Source organism: Gobio gobio (assembly GCF_949357685.1).
Source record: "Gobio gobio genome assembly, chromosome: 1".
NCBI lineage: Eukaryota > Metazoa > Chordata > Actinopteri > Cypriniformes > Gobionidae > Gobio > Gobio gobio.
The window spans coordinates 83919502-83933709 of record NC_137097.1 but is presented as its reverse complement, the minus strand read 5'-3'; the positions used below and the strand labels follow the sequence as shown (position 1 = coordinate 83933709).

Here is a 14208-nt window from a genome sequence, read left to right as displayed (position 1 = left end):
ACTTTAAATAAATTATAATATAAAATTATAGGATTAACAGGAATTGCAGTTCACTCTAAAAAAAAAAAAGGTTCTATATGGCACCAAAAATGGTTTTTGGCTCGTAATCATAGGGGAACCTTTTTTAGTGCTATATAACACAAATTTTGGTTCTTCGGTGGTTCTTCAGAGGTTCTTCACCGGTTCTTTGACTAAGGTGCTATATAGCACCTCTGAAGAACCACATTTTTTTGCATTGTTTTGTGACTCCATATACCATCTATGCTTAAAACATATTTTTTTATAAAAAAATCCATAATATGTTATATAAAATACACATTTTAGTCGTGTCCCCAGGTTTTCACTCAGTCCTGTTATCCTCACACATTGCCCCCTCTAAAAACTTGCATCATGCCACTAGACGAGCTTTCCAAAAGGATGTTGCATCATCTGGATCTTATGTAGGCCATGGGAAGACCAAAAGTAAGTCCTCTCATTTTTATTTCTGTATATTTGATGAAATTGTAACTTTGACTAGGAAGGTCATATCTCAACGCACTGTCCTGTTACCTAAATTATTTCTTAGAGGTTATTTGTTTATTTAAAAAAATATTAACTTTAGGTAAGTCACTACAATTTTCTCAGTGTCCTCATGCTATTAGCTACTTAGCCAAGTGGCAATTTGGCATGTGTTTGCTTATTTTTTGCTTAAAAACTCAATCCTGTGACTTTCAGTCCTGTTACTCATATGAAAAATAACAGGACTGAGTAAAAGTAACAGGAGTGAGTAGAGTCCTCTGTTTTGTTGATTTAAAATTGTGAATATTAGTTTATATATAATATTCACCTGATTTATGAGTTTTACAGTTGAAATTAGGAAAAAATTTGACTTTTAGCACACACATGGCTATGTACTCTCTCTCTCTCTCTCTCTCTCTCTCTCTCTCTCTCTCTCTCTCTCTCTCTCTCTCTCTCTCTCTCTCACACACACACACGTATGGACAATCATTCCTGTTACACAGTCTTCATTCCTGCTACCAAGTGGTCATTCCTGTTACAAAAATTTACTTTTTTTCTAAAACAAAATTGTTAAACAACTGTTTTCATCAGTTTTGTTTTGGTCCATCATTTATACAATTGTTTAATACAACTAATTATTTAAAAAAATATTAACTTAAAATATTAACTATCTTTAAGGGAAAACAAAGGAATTAATTGACATGATTTTAAACATGCTTTTTCAATGGCACATGAGTTTTGGTAACAGGACTGAGAAAACATACATCCATCGTCTGCTTAGAAACCTTGTAAAGAGATAAATAAAGTTACCTGAGATTGACCAATACTAGGGGTGTAACGGTACACAAAACTGACGGTTCGGTACGTACCTCGGTTTTGAAGTCACGGTTCGGTTCGGTTCAGTTTTACAAAATTGCATTTTATTAATTTTTATTCAACAGTGGTTAAATGAGAAAAAAAATGTTGTCTGTCCTTAAATTAATTCAGTTAGAACTAAAAGTTTCTTAAAGATAATGCTGTAAACTGTATAGGGAGCCCTTACTTACATATTGCTATTAAAGATTAACAACAGAGCCCAAACTATTAGCCTAAATTCAGTTGCTATTTATTTTTAGATATAATAATCAACACATAAGCTTCACATAAGGCAGTTTTTGCATTAACTTCTAAATCTAATTATTATTATTTTTTCTCAAATTTGTTGTTGAAATATAATAATTTAGTGGCTGTAATTTTCATGACAGGTTTATTTAAACATACATTAATTAAACAAGACATCACTAACAGGCTAAGTAGTATATAATGAATATATATAGGCTAATATAATGAAACTATAGGCTAATATAGTGCATGTATTCAGTGAAAGAGTTCATCTCTCTAGTGAGCTCACAGCTGTGGACACTGAATGACTTCTGAGGTAAACGTGATTCTACATGACATTGTCTACAAGCTGTTTTATTGTCTTTCCGCGGTTGTAACACCGATGGAGCGATTACACAACATATGATACGTTTCAGTAAGTTGTAATGTATCCTCAACATACCTTAAGATATTAATAATATTTATTCTTTCTCAAGAGGCTTTCTCATCTGTTCCTGATCGCGTTCACTCGCGCTGCCGCTTGAAGTTGAACTGATACCCGCCTATCAGTCACGTCATATTATAGAGCGTTAAAACTGCATTTATCGTTTGAATTTCGTGATAAAATGGACTGAATACTTAATATGTTCGTGTGGGAACTAGGATTGAAGTAGGCCTAATGTTCGTTTGGCTGCCTGAGCGACCAACTTTTTTTTTTGAGCAGGCATTGATTATGCGTGACACGGTCTCAATTCGCGGGACGCATGAATTGGGCTTCAAACGCTGTGCGCACACGCGCTACGCGGGACGGGTGGTCACCCTACCACTTGTTGGTACGCCGGTCGGAACCGCTCCGGTTGTTATGATCCTTTAATTTCTTGTAATCTTGTCTAATTTCTTCAACTTCTCTCTGCACTGTTTTCCAGTGTGACTGGAACCGAGTCGATATCTTCAGTTATACCTTTTCATTGCGGGTCGCCGTTTCCAGTTCCCGCTGGATGTCCTCCTCCGCTTATATGCTCAATAAAGCCTGAACCTCGTCGTCGGTCCATCGGTCGAATTTTTTGTTGAACTCCATTGTTGCAAAAAAAATATTTACTGAACGCAAAACCCACGGAACCCACCTCGCAAAAGACTTGTAAATATGGCGGTGGAAAAAAAAAATAGCTGCGAGAGCTCAACCAATCAGCATGTTCAGCGCCCAAGTCCCACCCCCGAAAGTTCAGGAACTTTTGAAAAGTCCCACCTCGCAAGCAGGGCCGTTTGGAGGGGGAAATATTTACCCGGAACTTCATTTAGACCCTGGTTCCTGCGGTCGAAACACACCGAGTTCCCCCCCAAAGTTCCTGGTTCCGGGGTAAAGTTCCTGCGGTGGAAACGCGGCTTAAGTAATGATCTGAGATTTCATCGCTCTGCTGCAGAATTTCAATGGTATCAACATTTATTCCATGTGACAATATTAGGTCTAAAGTATGATTATGGCGATGAGTAGGTCCTGACACGTGTTGCCTAACTCCAATAGAGTTTAGTGTATCTTTAAATGCTAATCCCAATACGTCTTTTTCATTGTCTACATGGATATTAAAATCACCAACAATTAGTACATTTTCTACGGCCAGTACTAATTCTGATAGAAAGTCAGCAAATCCTTTGATAAAGTCTGTATTATGCCCTGGTGGCCTGTATACAGTAGCTAACGCAAATGTTGAACGGGTTTTGTCATGTACACTACATAGCGTTACATAAAGCACCAAAACTTCGAAGGAATTATATTTGAAACTAGACTTCTGATTAATACTGAAGATATTATTATAAATTACAGCAACCCCTCCCCCTTTACCTTTCAGACGCTGCTCATGTTTATAACAAAAATCTTGGGGGGTGGACTCATTTTAGGTAATGTAGTCGTCAGGTTTTATGAAATTAAATGAAATGAAGATTTATTCGGTTACTTAACATCAAACAAAATGTATGTACAGCAAATTCCTTACAAACAAAGAGCATAACCGAAAAGGTGTAGGCTGAAGCCGTGGCTTATTACGCCTACCCTATTTACAAAACAACATCTACCCATCAAAATTTAAACATAAACAATATTCATGAATAAACATATGCATACATACACACATGGTCATATACACATACTGTATATATACTCATATACATACATACACACACTTAATTACAAATGTTTGTTTGTTGCTTGTATTATTTCAATTTTGCACAACAATTATACATAAACTTATCTTAGACTATTTTTTCTTAGGCATATATATATTTGTCAAAAATTAGGATTTTTAACTGTTTTTTAAAATAATAATAAATGGAGTTGCTTCTCTTAATATCATCGGTGAGACCATTCCACAAGTCGACCCCTTTTACAGAAATGGTGTTCATTTTAAAGTTTGTTCTGACCATTTGTTTTTTAAACATATTCTCTCCTCTTAGGTTATATTTCTGTTCCCTGTTTTCAAACAAACATAGTATGTTTTCAGGCAATATTTTCCTATTGACTTTGAACATGAAGACAACAGTATTCAGACTGACTAGATCGGGAAATTTTATTGCTTTAAATTTGCAGAATATTGAGTTTGTCGGTTCATTATACGGGGAATGATTGACTATCCTTATGGCCTTTTTTTGTAAAATAAAAATAGGTTTTGTGTTTGTGGTGTAAGCATCCCCGCATATTTCAACACAGTAAGAAAAATATGGAACAATAAGAGAACAATACAGAATATACAAAGAGGGCGTATTTAGAAAATACTTGGTTTTATGTAATATGGCTATTGTTTTGGACAGTTTTCATTGAACATGAGCAATGTGTGGTTTCCAGGATAATTTATGGTCTAATATTATTCCAAGAAATTTGTTTTCATTCACCCTTTCTAGTACCACATCATCAATCTTTAAGCTCAAACTGGTTTTAATTTGTCGATTACTGAATATAATATATTTGGTTTTAGTTAGATTAAACGATAGTTTATTTCAGTCAAACCATTGCTTGATTCTGGATAGTTCTCTGGTCACATCAATAATTAGTTGGTTAAGATTATCCCCAGATACATACAGTTTTGTGTCATCTGCGAATAATACACATTTTAACAAATTGGATACCTTACAGATGTCATTAATATATAAAATAAACAACTTAGGACCAATCAAAGAACCCTGAGGCACCCCACAAGTTACTTTTCGCATTTCTGATCGATGATCATTAAAATGTACATACTGGTATCTATTGTCAAGATAACTTTCTAACCATGAGTAGAAAGTTCAGTGATTACAAACCCACCCACTCCACCCCCGCAGCCACTGATGTCAACTTCCTGAACGAGCTAAATTACTTTTATGCTCGTTTTGAAAGAGACAACAGAGAAACTGCCACCAAGCTCAAACCCTCAGCTGACCACCCACCAATCACACTCTCCTCCACAGATGTCTGCAAGGCACTGAGCCGGATCAGCGCACACAAGGCTGCTGGACCAGACAACATCCCTGGTCGTGTTCTCAGGGCATGTGCGGAGCAGCTCGCTGAGGTTTTTACGGACATTTTCAACCTGTCTCTTGCCCAAGCAGCTTTACCAACATGCTTCAAACGCACTTCCATTGTGCCAGTGCCGAAACACTCTAGCCCGAGGTGCCCTAATGACTACCGCCCTGTAGCACTCACACCCATCGTTATGAAGTGCTTTGAGCGGCTGGTCCTAGAACACCTAAAAGACTCTATACCATCCACATTGGACTCACACCAGTTTGCCTACCGCAGCAATAGGAGCACAGAGGATGCAGTTTCCATCTGGACCATAAGAACACTTATGCACGCATGCTGTTTGTTGACTTCAGCTCAGCATTCAACACTGTCATCCCAACCAAGTTAATAGCCAAACTTGGAGACCTGGGCATCAACACTTCAATGTGTAACTGGATTTTGGACTTCCTAACTGACAGACCCCAGAATGTTCGTTCAGGATCCACCTGCTCCACATCCATCACACTCAACACTGGCGTACCACAGGGCTGTGTGCTAAGTCCGTTTCTCTACTCCCTCTTTACCTCCGACTGCAAGCCTGTGTATGGATCTAATTCCATCGTCAAGTTTGCGGACGACACTACGGTGATTGGGCTCATCAGCAACAACGATGAGACTGCCTATAGGGAGGAGATCCAGCACCTGGCCACATGGTGTACCGAAAATAACCTGCTCCTCAACACCACCAAAACGAAGGAGCTCATCGTGGACTTCAGGAAGGAGTCAAGAGGCACACACGACACCATCCACATCAATGGAATGGCTGTTGAGCGTGTCTCCAGTTTCAAGTTCCTGGGGATCCACATCTCGGCGGACATGTCGTGGACGACCAACACCTCCAGCCTGGTCAAGAAGGCTCACCAGCGCCTCTTCTTCCTGAGGACACTGAGGAAGAATCAGCTCTCCTCGGCTATCCTGGTGAACTTCTACCGCTGCGCAATAGAAAGCATCCTGACCAACTGTGTCGCAGTGTGGTATGGGAGCTGCTCTGTTGCGGAGCGCAAGGCACTGCAGCGGGTGGTGAAAACTGCCCAGCGCATCACAGGGACTCCACTACCTGCCATCGAGCACATCCAGAGGAAACGCTGCCTGCATCGAGCTCGCAGCATCCTCAAGGACTCCTCTCACCCAGCCCACAGACTGTTTTCTCTCCTGCCCCCCGGCAGGCGTTTCAGGATTCTCCGGACCAGAACCAGCAGACTAAAGAACATTTTTTTCCCCAGAGCTGTCTCTTTACTGAACTCAAACCCCGTTGATCCACTTCCCTCATAAACTGCTAACTCTCCTACCTCACATCTGCCTTCACTTTGTTATTTGCACTACCGACTCTTTATTATAGTAACAACTGTTTACTTATGCATTCTGCACTACCATATCTTAACTGGATTATGCTCATTTGCACTGCCAACTGTATTTATAGTACCAATGTTTACATTTGCATTTTGCACCGTACTTCTAACTGTAATATGCAACCACTTTCCACTGCACTTTTACACTTTTTTTCGGATAGCTCTGTCCATAATTTATTGCACTACCTTAATCCACTGCTATATTCCTCATCTTGCCTAACATATTATTGTATACCTCTAACTGTAAAAATTCTGTTTAAAGTACTAGCCATCTGTATATTATATTCATAGTACATATTCACATATTCACCTGTAAATTCTGTTTATAGTAATAGCCATCTGTATATTAATTCACTGTACATACTCACCTGTAAATTCAGTTCTGTTTATAGTAATAACCATCTCTCTATTTATACATATTTATATATATTCAGTATATTTTCATGTCCTGCACTTATGCAACCATTCTATATCCTGCACTTGCTGCTATTGCACTTCTGGTTAGACCTAAACTGCATTTCGTTGCCTTGTACTTGTACTTGTGTAATGACAATAAAGTTGAATCTAATCTAATCTAATCTAATGAGTAAGCACGGCCTCTAAAACCATACTGCTCTAGTTTATTCATTAACAATTTATGATCTATGGTATCGAAGGCTTTTTTGAGGTCGACAAAAACACCCAAAGTAAAATACTTTTTGTCTAATGCAGATGCTATATAATCAACTAATTTAATAACAGCCATTTAAGTCGATCGACCGCTCCTGAATCCATATTGATCGTCACTTAATATCATGCGTTTGTCTATAAAACTATCAAGCCTCTTCAGAAAAAGTTTTTCCAGTATTTTTGAATATTGGGATAATAATGAAATTGGTCTATAATTTGAGTATAAATGACTGTCACCACTCTTATAGATTGGAATAATTTTAGCAATTTTCATCTGATCTGGAAAGACGCCAGATTTAAAGGACAAATTGAAGATATAAGTCAGGGGTTCTAATATTACATGGATTATATTTTTAACTAGTTTCATATCAATATCTGTCCAATCGTTGACCTTTTATTTTCAAAACCATTTACAATCTCCAGTATTTCATTTTTGGTAATGTCAGACACATACACGGAGGAAGAGTTCCTACTGATATATTCACAACTCTTTATGTTTTTACTTTTTGAATCAATAATACCTTTTGCCAGATTGAAACCAACATTAACAAAATAGTCATTGAATTTGTTTGCTATCTCCTTTGGATTTCTAATAAGGACTTCTTTGTCATTTATGAAATAACTGGGACACTCTCGTTTGTAATTTGTTTTTTTATTAATTTCGTTTAGTACTTTCCAAGTTCCTTGCACATTTTTCTTTTGTTGTTCTAAGAGGGTGTAAAAATATTGCTTTTTACTATTACGGATAATACTTACCAATTTATTTTTGTATTTTTCTTCTGACTCAATAGTCCTATTTTTAACAAATTTCGCATATAGTATGTTCTTCTTTTTGCATGCATTTTCAATACCTTTAGTTATCCATGGCTTATTTGCTGATTTATTCTCTTGGTTATGAATCATCTTCATGGGGCAATAGATATTATACAACTCAGTGAATCTATACAGGAAAGTATCATATGCCACATTTGCATCCCTTTCTACATAAACTTCCGACCAGTTTTGATTACCAAGTTCCTTTTTGAATTCTACAATATTTTTAGCCGTACATCTTCTTATGAATTTATTAATGGTCTGGGATTTGTTATTTCGTATAAAAAAATTTGGAAATATTGTAAACACTGGCAAATGATCACTAACATCCCTAATAAATAAGCCCCCAACAACTTTTTCCTCAAAGCTGTTGGTAAAAATATGGTCTATTAGAGTTGCTGTTTCTGTTGTAATTCTGCTTGGCTTATCAATGAGTGGACATAAATGATTGCTGTACATTATATTTATAAACTCAGAACTACTTTTGAGGACACGTTGATTAAGTAAATCAATGTTGAAGTCTCCACACATAATTTGTACTTTGTCAGTGGTCATGTTGTTAAGCAAGTTGAATTCTTGACAAGCTTGTTCCTGGCGGTCTGTACACACAAATAATAATCATGTTTCTGAAATGTTCTACTTCAGTTTCCACTGTTACACAGTCCATAACGTTGTCTATGCTGTATGAAACATTTTTTTACAATTTTACTTCTTAATGATTGATCTATATACAAAGCGACTCCTCCGCCCTTTTTGTTGTTCCTATTGGTGGTATACAACTCATATCCCTCAAGACCCACGTCGCCCACTTTGCCATCATCAAGCCACGTCTCTGATATAGCTATTATAGTAAATTTTTAAAGGACTTTGATAGCAGAGTAATTTTTGCATAGACTTCTGCTATTGAAATGTATGACGGACAGAGCACCATTCATTTCCACACTCTTGTTGAATTCTTGTTCTGTGTAATAATTACAATTTATGTCAAAATTGCTATAATAATGCATATCTGGATCAATATCATTATCAAAACTATACCTCTTAAGTTCATCCCGGTCAGACATATCATCTATGGTTATATTCCCCAATTTCTTCACATTAATACTGGTTCCTTTATCCTTTGTGTAAGGAGTAACAGTGTTCACATCAGATCCTTGTGCCGCCATGTACACATCTTTTGTTGCAATTTCCAATGACATGGCACACATTTATCTGTCTCTCTCCAATTTAGCCCAAGCATTTCAGCTTTGGTTAGCACATACCTGCTGAAATGGCCCATCACTTATAACTGTCCAATTCTTGCAGTTTTCTTATTATGGTTGGCCTGTTTTGATCTTCTCCATTTGGTCGGATGTACACCTTCCCATTCCTTGTCCATGTTGCTTGTATTTTGTCTTGCTTCCTGAGGATACGGCTCCATTTTCTTATTTCAGAGTTTTTCTTTGTTAAATGCTCATTTATGTAGATTCCGGTACCTTTTAATTTTCTGGTCTGTCGCAGTAGCGCAATCTTTTGCTTTTGTGAAACAAACTGTACAACTATGGATGGCTGCTCTTTACGATTCTTGTTTGGGATTGTATAACAGCTAGAGATATTCCTATCAACCAGATCGATATGTTTACTGCTTAGGTACAGCAAAACTTGTTGTTCCAATGTCTGCAATTCTTCTAGAGGAGCATCCTCGCCTTCATTTGCTCCAGCTGCTGCTCTAGCATAGCTGCGATGCTTTGTCTCTAGTCCAGTAATGATGACATCCTTACTCCAAGTTTGTTGTTCCAATGCATCAATCCTTTGTTCAAGTTTGTCAATCTTTTTGTCTCTCAGATTAACTATTTCTTTTAGGTTACGTATCTCCTCCATGAGGGCCAGGATGCTTTGTTGTTGAGTAGCAACTTTGCTGATCTCATCTGCCATAAACTTTAAGGAAGCTTTTATTTCTTCCATCTTGGCTGCTTTTCTTGTTGCCATTGACTTTTGTGCACAGATTTGTTCGCAAAGATCCAGATATCTGGGTAGATTTATTATACTACTGAGATCACAGTCACAGTCACAATGTGCTTAATAGGCCTATAGGCCTTTGCTTTACTTATGATATAGGTCCCAATATCCAACTATTTTTCAAAAATAATCCACAATACAAATCCCTGTGTGTTGCTTCATTAACTCTGATGCATTATTTCCAGTGGATTATGTCAAATCCTGATGATTTAGGGTGGATTTGGGTTGGATAATGGAGAGCCTCAGAGCAGCCTCCTCCATTGACTCGAACATCCCGTATCCCGTATATATATATAGTGAGTCAATGTGTGCGCGTGTCGTTCCCTGATGATCCACAGCTGTGTGTGTGTGTGTGTGTGTGTGTGTGTGTGTGTGTGTGTGTGTGTGTTGTTCCCTGAGGATCCACGGCTGTGTGTGTGTGTGTGTCTCAGACTGTATCGCGAGAGTTTCTCCATACGGGTGAACGTTCTCAGGTGAGATTGCGAGAGGCGTCTCATACGAGTAAATGCTATCAGTGAGAAAACATCACTCATCATCTCTTGTGATTATTCTCGCTGTTTATTCTCAGGTAACCGATCACTAAGTGATGTTTTATTAACAAATTTCGGGAGGAGCATGTGCAGAAAATTAAACCTAATTAAACACGAGTGGAGCACATCAAGCTAATCAATTTAATCAACGATAAGAGGAGTATATATACAGCAGATTTACCTTCTTTCGTTGACCGTTTTTATTTTAGCATCCCTCCACCACCCCATCTCCTCACTTTGATTCTAATAAACTCTTATTAGACGTCAACACAATTCATAATATAATACAGTCTAGTTCTAGACTATCTCTATCGTGGGGGGGATACTCTGGGTTCGGGCCAAAATTCCTCCCCTGGACAGCACGCTAAATACGAAAATAAGAATAAATAAAAATCAATTTTGTAAAACTGCTCTACCGAACTCGTACCGAACCTTGACTTCAAAACCGAGGTACGTACCGAACCGTCAGTTTTGTGTACCGTTATACCCCTAGTTAATATATTCACAACAAAAAGGAAACATATATATATATTACTGTGACCAACCTGCGTGTGAATATGAGATGTGTGTGTTTAACATGAAAATATCCCAACATGAGTAAATGCCTTCACTGAGAAAACATCACTCGCCATCTCTTGTGATTATTCTCCCTGTTTATTCTCAGGCGTAACAACTGCTGGATCATTAATCAGAGGTAGACACGTTCATTTATTCTGACAGCTTTATATCACTCAAACTATCAGTCCGTCTGTGAATGAGTTGAATCCCCTTGACTTCAGCTTCTCCTCTTCCTCTCATGTTTCCTGCAGTGATTGTGAGTATTGTTGAGATGGCAGTGTTTGCTGCTCCTACTGTGATTCTTCTTCAGATCATCTGTGCAAGAAGAGCTGGTGAGTCTGAGCCGCACACAATCTGATCATTCACACTCATCTGATCTGGAACAATCATGGTAAAAACACACACGAGAGCTCAGTCAATGGCTTTATATTGCAGGGAGGAAGGACTCGCAGCGGCCAGAGGAAATAGAGATAACTACAATATAAGAATAAAATACTGGTGAGTTTTGATCAAATCTGCAATAATATTAGAAATGGCACAAACTTATTGAGGATTGGTCATAGTTTTATTTTCCTCTTCTCAGAAAACAAAGAACACTCTCTCATCACCCTGAAGAAATAGTCACACCATCAAGTTTAGATTCAAATTGATTTACAAATAAAAGGCAATATTTAGTTTCATTTATATGGATTTTGTGGAATCACCCTTAAGAAATACAGCAACGCCAAGGTCATGGGTTCGATTCTCAGGGAAAGCAATAACTGACAAAAATGTAAAATGTGTACCTAGAATGCAATGTAAGTCGCTTTGGATAAAAGCGTCTGCCAAATGCGTAAATGTAAATGTAAATAGTGACACCATCAAGTTTAGATTAAAATTGATTTCCAAATAAAAGGCAATATTCAATTTATTTTATATGGATTTTGTGGATACTTCCAGTGTTGAAGGTCATGTTCTTGTGTTGTGTATATAAACTGCTTTAAATATAATGTTAAATACAGTAATGGACAGACTCAGACTGTTAAATCCTCTCTCTGTTCTGATGGAGATCACTTCACAATTCTTGTATTCTTGTATTGCTACTCATTTTATTAATAAAACCTCTGCAATTGTGTTTAATATGTCACCTTTCCTGAGATGTTTGTTACAAATATGGTGATCAATATTATATCAATTAATTTCACCAACTTTAAGTTTGAGTATAAGGATATTTGTTCACTTCAGACACATAGAGAGTGTCGACACATACAATATAACACTACAGTAAACACTGTACAGCCAAAGACAGATGCAAATGTCATGCAGACGCCCATCGCTAAAGAAAGAAGAGGAAATGCCAATGATGGTCACTGAAACTAACAGTTCTGAGAACATGTTTCCAAACCTCAACAGTGAGATCACCGCTCTGAAAACACTACAACTGCTATAATTAATTCACTATTTTAGTTACGGATGTGTAGAAGGGCTATCAGCCATCTCAGCATTGCAAGAAAGTCTTGACTCTGGAATAGATGCAGAATGTCACTAAAACTTCATACAGACTCTGAGTGTGTTGGATTTAAGGATTCTGGATTAGTCTGTATGATGATGATTCCTGTCACCTGTTCCCCGTGTTTTCTTTTTACATTTATTCTGTTTCCTGTCTTTGTTTTGATATGGCTAGGAACTATCCTCTCATTCCTGCGTAATAATCAAGGAACTTTGTGCCGTACCATGTGTGCACAGGCGCAATGATATTTAAGGCAGCGCCTTAAAATAGGCTAACTTCCATCAACATAACCAACGTGACAACCTGCTTGACAGAGAGCGTGCTGGGGACTATTTTCAGGCGCTGTGTAATATCATTGCGCCGCTGCACCCATGGTACGGCACAAAGCTCTTGATTATTACGCAGGAATGAGAGTATAGTTCCTAGCCACATCGGCCTAGAATATCACAACTTTTCATTTTCCGTCGGTCTTAGTACACAATGTAACTATACACTTCACAACATGTAAGTATGAAAATGCTGACGTTATTTTGTCACTTATTGAGTAGTAGGCTAGCTGGAGCCATTTACCTCCAGTCTTTGTGCTAAGCTAGGCTAGCAGTGGGTGCGTCAGACATGCATCAGTTATGGCATGCACTGAGATGAGAATGGTATGTATAGACTTATCTAACTCAAGATTCAAGAGTTTTATTTGTCACATACACAGTTATATACACAATATACAACTGGCAGTGAAATGTAAACAGGTCCGCTCCATGGACAGTGCAAATAACAGTTACAAGAAATTAAATAGAAATAGAATAAAATTAGAATAAAAAGTATTAACATAAGTAGAATTATAAATAAATCAAGTTAAGATAAAAATAGGAAATAAGATAAAAATAAAAATATAAAAAATATGTGGATATGATAAGTGAGATAAACTGTAGACTTAAAAATAAGTGGTTAACATAAAATATATAATATGTATATATAAAGAAGTATAATGTGCAAGGTTTATTACAGGTTGTTACGCAGTAACAATAGGGACGTAAAGTGCAGTGCAATTGCAGTATGTGGATGTTAATGTTAAAAGACTGGATGTTTATGTGTGTGCGGGGGTGAAGTGAGTCACGTGACTGAGTTCAGGAGTCTGATGGCCTGGGGGAAGAAACTCCTCCTGAGTCTTTCAGTCTTTGCCATCAGGCTACGGAAGCGCTTACCAGATGGCAGCAGGGTGAAGTGAGAGTTTGCAGGGTGATTAATGTCTCTGATGATTTTAGTAGCTCTACCTCTGCAGCGTTTGGTGAAGATGTCCTGCAGAGACGGGAGAGCTGAGCCTGAGATGCGCTCGGATAAGCGCACCACTCTTTGCAGGGCTTTGCAGTCGTGACTGGTGCTGTTCCCGTACCACGCTGTGATGCACTGAGTCAGGACACTTTCTATCGCCCCTCGATAGAAAGTTTTCAGGATGGCTGGTGAAACCCTGAATTTCCTCAGCTGGCGCAGGTGGTACAGTCTTTGCCTGGCTTTTTTCACCTGTGTCTGGATGTGTGTAGTCCAGGTCAGATCCTCGGAGATGTTCACACCCAGGTATTTGAAGCTGCTCACTCTCTCTACCGGTGTCCCGCTGATCATGAGAGGGGAGTATGACCGATGCTGTCTCTTCCTGAAGTCCACAATCAGTTCTTTGGTCTTGTTAACATTCAGAGA

At 38.1% G+C, this 14208-nt stretch overlaps 1 protein-coding gene across 1 annotated transcript in view; it reads left to right on the top strand.

Moving 5' to 3' along the window:
* LOC307133958 (uncharacterized protein) overlaps window positions 1–12150 on the top strand; it is a 28447-nt gene extending 16297 nt beyond the window's left edge. Inside the window, exons 5-8 of the mRNA XM_079829358.1 lie at window positions 11134–11163; window positions 11279–11359; window positions 11463–11525; window positions 11611–12150. Of these exons, the coding sequence (XP_079685484.1) occupies window positions 11134–11163; window positions 11279–11359; window positions 11463–11512 (161 nt within the window). The 3' untranslated portion in view covers window positions 11513–11525; window positions 11611–12150. The remainder of the gene's footprint in view (window positions 1–11133; window positions 11164–11278; window positions 11360–11462; window positions 11526–11610) is intronic.
* The last annotated feature ends 2058 nt before the right edge of the window (window positions 12151–14208 follow it).